The sequence below is a fragment of the Chelonia mydas genome, chromosome 14 (genome assembly GCF_015237465.2).
Source record: "Chelonia mydas isolate rCheMyd1 chromosome 14, rCheMyd1.pri.v2, whole genome shotgun sequence".
In the NCBI taxonomy this organism is placed as follows: Eukaryota; Metazoa; Chordata; order Testudines; family Cheloniidae; genus Chelonia; species Chelonia mydas.
This window is the reverse complement of record NC_051254.2, coordinates 41069033-41076465: the sequence shown is the minus strand read 5'-3', so window position 1 is coordinate 41076465 and position 7433 is coordinate 41069033. Positions and strand designations below refer to the sequence as shown.

The window sequence follows — 7433 nt, the reverse complement described above, 5'->3', positions numbered from 1 at the left end:
CATGACATTATCACAAACGTTTATTTTCCCAAAGAAGTGACCCGTGCTTTGCATCCAGGACACACAGACAGGGTCTGCAACAAGGACAAGGTGCTGCAGCCTGTAAAGGGTTAACAGGTCACATGGCTGGCTGGGGCAGCATATTAAAGGAAGCTGGGTTAAAGGGGAACAAAGTGGGGGTGGAAGTGGAGGTTCCCTGGGAGTGGGGGCAGGGAAACAGGAGGGGAATTGTGAAGGGAGGTTCTGAGACTTAGCATTCTGGGGCGAAGGGGCTTCAAGCTGGGAGGGTTGGTCCCTACCTGTTCCCAGGCCCGTTCCAGCCCTCCGGGTCCCGTTCTTGCCCTCCACCTCCCAGGAGCATGCCAGTTATGCAGACTCACAATATTTCCATTGCAGGGGCACTAGCTCCCTGGCTTTGCCACCCCTGGGGGAAGGTGCGTGTCCTCTTTATTCCGGGGGGGGGGCTGGAGTGGGGGAAACTTCTAGCAATTATGGCCCAGTGCGTCACTGGGGTTGCTTTTCTTTAGTGGACAATAAAACCATTGACTTCGATGGTGCAGATGTACGTCAGCTGGGGTCCCGGTCCCTTTGACTCCAGTATGGCGGATTCACACTCTGGCCCCAGATATGCAGCAATCTGATATTACATTTATAAGTAAACATACTTTCAGGGACTGAAGACTCTTTACTTCCCACATCAGTCCTGCCACGGTCTATAGCAGGAAAGCTGCTTTCTGGCAGAGCCATTTTAATTCCGTGTTGCAGGTTTCTAAATCAATCCTAGTCTTTCTTAACTCTCCACAGCTGTTCTTTTCAGCCTGACGTAATCCTGGGACCCTGTAGGATGAAGAAGAAAGTCACTGTCGGTTCGTTTCGATTGATTAACGAGCCTGTAGCAGCTCTTCCTTGTGGGACGTCAGATTGTGGTTTCTTCTTTCATCTCTGTATTTTCCCCACACAGCCCCGTTGTGGGAAATGGGTTGGTCCATTGCGGGTCCTGGAGAACCTCTGTCCGTGTTACCAAACCATAAGCAACACCATTGACCCCATTACTGGTGTAGCTTGGGTGTTCAGGCCACAAAAGCCGAGCCGTCACCTGTGCTTCTGGTCTGGCTCTCGCTCCCGTAGTGGCTGCATGACAGATATTAGGAGTATGCTCGAGCTGCATCCTTTAGCTCCCACAGGAGTGATTTGTGCCTTTTAGGCACATAGGCCATGAGTTCAATACCTGCACCCCACCCAGGAATGTTGCATTGCCGAACCAATTAAAATACATGCCGCGTGGATGCTAACAGAACAAGACCTTTTACTTATACAGCCAGGAAAACACCCTCAGCACAGGGTTAGCCCCAAATACATTCTAGCCCTGCTTGCATCCTGCCTGCTACCTTTTATTTCTTCCCAGCTCCTGTCCTATTGATGTCAGCAGCTACAGAGCTAGACAACCACTATAGGGCTGTCAAATCTTAGGAACGAAAAGGTGAAGTCCAGGGATTTCCCGATACACACCCCCAACTCCTCCATATATTTCAGTGGTCAGGTACTTAAGTGACTGACTCTCTTTTGCTAGTCCTTTGCCACCCCCACGCCTTGGATTTCCAGTTCAACCTGGAGGCAAACACACAACAAAGACGACAGCTAGCCCCCCTCCCAATTTAAAATGCACTTTGCAGCTTGGTAAGGATACCGGGAGAGTGCATAATCTTGCTCAAAGTCCTAAACTGGACAGTTTCCACAAACCATCACCGGTGCAAGGCTTAAGTAAGCCGCGGTTTGAGGAGTGGGCATCTAAAGCAGTCTTAGATTATCACGACAGCTGAGTCAACCGTGAAATCCGTTCCGGTGCCCTACATTGTGTCTCTCAACTGCTGCGAGTCCCAGAGGAGCTGGTGTGGGACACTCTGCATGGGCTGAACCGGCAAATTACATGGCAAGGCAGTTTCTAAACATGAAATAGTAAAACTCGGGAGACACTCACAGTTCTCCATGGACAGAGGCACCGTCCACCCAGGTCCACTCCCTCTGTGAAGAGTTGAATGTTAATCCAATCCAAACAGTATGATCAACTGGTATGACAGGCTGCAGGTAATCCTGCAACAGAAGCGTCTGGCTGAAGGTGTTGTTCTAGAAGTCTTTTATTTCTGCCCCAGTGTTAGCAGCACATGGTATTAGACAGACCCCGAGATGCTGCAGTGCAGAAAAATCTAACGGCAATAAACCGGCACAACACGCTGTGCTGGAGAAAGTTGCTCGACTTCTCTGGGCCTCAGTTTCCCCTTTGTAAAATTGGGATCATGAGCCTTTGTTTGACTGTCTGGTCTATTTGGATTGTACACTCTTTGGCTCAAGGACCATGATGTCTCCTGATGGGCACAGCCAGCTCCCCACAGAATGAGGCCCCCATCCTAATTGGGCCCCACCAGTTGTGCTACCTTAATGGAAATAAACAATGATGATGATGATGACATTATTATTCATAATAGATCTAGAATCAAAACTCTCTGAGCTGCTGCCCTGTCAACAAAATATCTGTAACTCACTGCTCGGGTTTGAACCACATTCTTACCCATTACCTTTTCGTGGAGATGCCTGGCAGGTACTTAGATAAGTATTGTTATTTGTGCTCTGGTAGAATTTGGAACACAGGACTGGCCAGATGGGATCAGACGCAGGGTCCATCTAGCCCAGTGCCCTGTCTCCCACCGCGGCCGGCACTGGCTGCTTCAGAGGAAGGCATAAGAACCCCGCAGTAGCAGACATAGGATGATCTCACCCCACACTGGTTCCCATCCTGATCTCTAGTAGATAGATTCTAGATCTCTAACAGATCAATGGCTTAAGCCCTGCAGCGGGAGGTTTACTATCCTGTACAAAGCTCTTCCAGCATTAACTGATGTCTCTGGATATTCATTATCCGCATTAAGAAAAGGAGGACTTGTGGCACCTTAGAGACTAACCAATTTATTTGAGCATAAGCTTTGGTGAGCTGCAGCTCACTTCATCGGAAGTAGCTCACGAAAGCTTATGTTCAAATAAATTGGTTAGTCTCTAAGGTGCCACAAGTACTCCTTTTCTTTTTGCGAATACAGACTAACACAGCTGTTACTCTGAAACCTGACATTATCCACATTAGCTTCCAAAGTCTTTTTGACTTTTATTTTTGAGCCCCAATCAATTACCTGGGCCCCATTATGCTAGGTCATGCAGTGGTTCTCGAACCGTGGGTCAGGCAGGATCCCAAAATGGGTTGTGACCCCATTTTAATGACTTGCTGTGGCCCGAGGGCTTCAGTCTCAGGCAGCGGTGCTCAGGCTCCGGCTCTCCCTATCTGTCCGGGGCAGGGGGACTTGGGCTCCAACTCCATCCCCACTCCCCTGCCCGGGGTCATGTAGTAATTTTCGTTGTCAGAAGGGGGTCGTGATGCAATGAAGTTTCGGAACCGCTGTATAGCAACACGTAACAAAGAGAACAGAGACATGACGAATGGTTCTCTCTGTGCCCCTGACATAAAATGTACGTTACCATCTGTTCCCAGTCCTGGATCACCAGCATTTGAGATCCCTTCTTTGAACAGTCATCACAGCTCTCGTTCCAGGTCTTAGTCTCGTTAGACAGCCAGTAGCACTTGTCCCTGAGCAGCAGCCACTCCCTGGGGCAGAGTTTGCACCCGGATCCACCTGCGGGGGGCAGTGGGAAGAGGCAGAGGTCATTAATGCTTCTGAAGTTTCTGAACACTGAGGGATTCTTTCCCTCCAGTCCACTGCGGAGTCAGAGAAATCTCCCAGAGCTAGACCCTGCCGCCTTTCCTGTGGGCTGGCCTGCTCTCCCCTCCCGGCTAACCCACCACCCTCCCAATTCCCTGAGCTGAAATCGGGTTATTTGTCAGTAAACCACTGCCGAGAAAACATTAAAGACACAGTGCATTGCAGCAGAGGAAACAGAACAAGTCTCTAGTGCCTGGTGCTGCTGAATGGGAGGGATTCGTTGAATAGGCCAGCATGACACCCCACCATGTCAGTCCTCAACAGAAATTGAATGCTAAAAGCACACACACTTGGACTAAAGAAGCAGCTCCCTCAGCTAGTAGCGGTTGTAGACTCCTATCCTTTATGTGGAACAGCCACTAGAGAGAGACACCCATAGCTCACACCCAACCAGTGAGTTATGCCATCAATGTGAATGTAGATGGGGGGAGTATTCCTATACCCAGGGCTCACACAGCACAGCACAGCGGCGAGTGGGCCAGGCAGCAGTCCCTTTGCGATGCAGGTGTGAAGTGGGCCACAGTGAACTGAGGTTACCTGCTGAGCTTATCTGGGCTGGATCGCACAGACTCTGCTTCAGACGAAAAAACAAGTCCTCCAGGCTGGCGTTGCATTCTCTTCCACTTCCGGTTCCCTGAGTGACACCGTCGCTCTTCAAGGCTGGTCCTTTATTAGAGAAGCCCTGAAAAACTTCAGCACAGCATCCGTGGGAAAGATCGTTACTGCTTATTGCTTAGGAGAGACAGAGCGTGGGGTTGTGACAGATCAGTGACTCTGGCCTGACAAACTTTGTAACAACATCCTGTAACAGACAGTCAGGGATGGGAACACTGAGAGCACAGGGTTGTGACAGATCAGTGATGGAGGAGTGACTCTGGCTTGGCTGACACACAGACTTGCACCAGTTTAACTTAATCAGTTTTTAAATTAGTGCAAAAGGCTTAAGAGTTGCTTATCTTGTTTTTGATTAACTCTCTTTTAACCCAATGCGGCCCCTCTTGTGCGCACAATTATACTGACACTCGAGTGTTTATATCAGTTAATTCACAGCAATGTAAACACTTTTATATTGGTATAACTACATCCACATTCGGGGCTTATACTAGTTCAGTACATTGGTTCCAAACGTAACTCCAGACTCATCAGTGAAAAGGCACAGGTGAAAAATAGCCAAAGCTCACAGTCTGTTTCCATAGAATTATTTATTTCACTAAGTCACTGCGTCAGTTACATCATGGCTCTCAGAGCTATTGGTTCAGGCTCTTTGCAGACTCAGGCAGTTATCCCTGCATCGGCTATACTTGAGGCCCTTCCCCCGCTCAGAGCAATTGGCAGAGGCTCTTCTGTAGACTAATTATAAAGCTTTAACTGTTAGACTCTCAACGTCCGCTGTCAGTAAATAGTTATTGTCTGCCCACTGTTGTCCTGCCTTCCCATAATCTCCCACACCCATGAAAATTTAAATAGATACAAACACAAAAAAGCTTAAAACCCGTAATTTTGAAAGTTTAACTTGATAAAAATAGGAAAAAAGTGTTTAAAAATAAACACTGATATTATTTGTTGAAATTATAAAAAAAAAGAAATGAAATCTGCCAAGCCTAGTTATACTGGTGCTTAGCTAGGGTGAGAGACTCTAGAAATCTACCTTAAACAGATTGGATTCGATAGATTTAAAAGATTACTTGGGATCCTGGACACTTACCCCAAGCACCCAGTGCAATCACTAACATCTGTATGATACAAAAGGCCCCCAAAACTCCTAGGGCGATTTTGTAACAACGGGCACTCGTAGGAGACTCTGGAAAATGAAAGATTTCGTGAAACATCATCGCTAATTAGTTAACTCCAGCAAAGTGCTTTGAATAGGAAAGATGCTAGAGCAGGAGTAGATGTTATCAGCCCTGAATCTTAGTTCCAAAATTCTCCCTGCAGCCAACCGGCGTGTTGCCAGATGACAGTGGTGATCGGGGTTTAATTCCTTGCCGGGCCACAGATTCCTGGCATCAGCCCAAGCAACTTCACTCAATCTCCGACACTGTGGTGATGAGCATGGGATTGGAACCGAGGAGAATCTCGGGTCTCATTGTCCACTATCCTCTCTTTAGGCTGTAAATACTTTAGGGGAGGGACTTCTTTCTGGTTATATGTCTGTACAGCACCTGGCACAAAAGGGTCCCGATCATGGATGGGGTCTCTAGGCACTATTGAAAAACAAAGACGAAATAATAACAACAATAACAAATGCTCTTCTCAGCTCTAGCGGCAGGTCGGTAAGACTGTCATTTAAATTGAGTTTGAAAAAATTAGCTTGCAAAATTATTGCAGCGGGAAATACTGGAAATCTGCAAACCTAACTCTGACCTGAGAAGAGGAAGCCTTCAGACCAGAATAATAACTGCACATCGAGCACCAGCAATGCCAGAGTCCAGACTCAAGTAACAGTTTTTTCAGATGGGGCCTCCTTCTACTACAGAGTATTTCTGTACAGTCATTGGAGATGCCCAAGGTCACAGATCCAGGATTAGAACCCAGATCTCCTACTCACTAGACCGGACAGCTCTCATATCCAGGGAAAATGCTTTCTACTCATTCCCTCCTTGAAATCTCTGGCATAAAAATCCAGATCTCAATGGCGGTACAGGGGTATGTCTCAAACTGAAGACATTCTACGTCAATACCTTGGCGTCCAGCTGGGGACGGGCTGGCTGAGTTTCCCCTCTTCGGCCGGAGATTCAATACCGTGTAACCTTCGTCGTCCTCCATCTTCCCCAAACTCAGCGGAGCTGCTTCTTCGAGCAAACAGATTGAAATGAGAACTAAGTGTGCACACAAGAGTGAAACTGACCAGCCTTTACGAGAAGTCCTGGCAGCTTCTTGGGACTGTGAAACCACACAGGAAATTTAGATTTGTGGGTCAAAACATGCTGCCCAATTCTCAGGTCCAGCTGAGTGGCGCTCTGGTGTCGGACGTATTCAGTGCCCCTGTTTGTGATTCAGAAACGTTTTTGAACAGAAAGTGGCTTTTTTTCTAGTTGCAAATCTTCATGGGAAATGTTCATTTCTTCGAAAATGTTTGCAGTTATTTGACAAAAATAGGTGCTTTTCTGCTTTTCCCCTCCCCTTTCTCTCTCTTGTTTTATCTTTTTACCATTTTACCTCTGAAAAAGGAGGAAAAGAGAAGGGGAGAAAGCTAGAGAAAGAGGGGGTGGAACTAAAAACCTTTCCCCCCCTTCTTATAAAAGATCTGGGAAAATATTTTTTTAAAGATCTTCTGCAAACATGTCACCTTCATACTCTACGGACCCAGAGGCTGCCTTCCGACGTGGTTTGCATTGTGCCAGCTACAGGCATGCCTGAAATCAGGGCATTTCTCCAGTGCAGGAACCAGGGGTCACCCAATGAAATGAATAGGCAGCAGGTTTAAAACAAACAAAAGGCAGTATTTCTTCATATAATGCACAGTCAACCTGTGGAACTCCTTGCCAAAGGATGTTGTGAAAGCCAAGACTATAACAGGGTTAAAAAAAGAACTAGATAAATTCATGGAGGATAGGTCCATCAATGGGTATTAGCCAGGATGGGCAGGAATGGTGTCCCTAGCTTCTGTTTGCTGGAAGCTGGGAATGAGCAATAGGGGATGGATCACTTGATGGTTACCTGGTCTGT

At 47.3% G+C, this 7433-nt stretch overlaps 1 protein-coding gene across 8 annotated transcripts; it reads right to left on the bottom strand.

The window, feature by feature from the left end:
- Nucleotides 1–2: 2 nt before the first annotated feature.
- Nucleotides 3–7211, bottom strand: LOC102938070 (killer cell lectin-like receptor subfamily F member 1). 8 transcript variants are annotated; one of them, XM_043528336.1, is made up of 8 exons: nt 6446–7208; nt 5927–5968; nt 5470–5565; nt 4544–4566; nt 4302–4446; nt 3523–3677; nt 1979–2022; nt 3–837 (listed from the first exon to the last, which is right to left on the bottom strand). In XM_043528336.1, exons 1-8 carry the CDS (start codon nt 6528–6530, stop codon nt 714–716), a joined length of 714 nt encoding a protein of 237 aa, XP_043384271.1. In that variant the 5' UTR covers nt 6531–7208; the 3' UTR covers nt 3–713. The 8 variants fall into 8 exon arrangements, 6 of the variants coding, with proteins under 6 accessions (XP_043384271.1, XP_043384266.1, XP_043384267.1 ...); XM_043528331.1 differs by having other exon boundaries at nt 1979–2091; nt 6446–7197; XR_006285780.1 differs by having other exon boundaries at nt 802–837; nt 1979–2432; nt 6446–7210.
- Between the last annotated feature and the right edge of the window lie 222 nt (nt 7212–7433).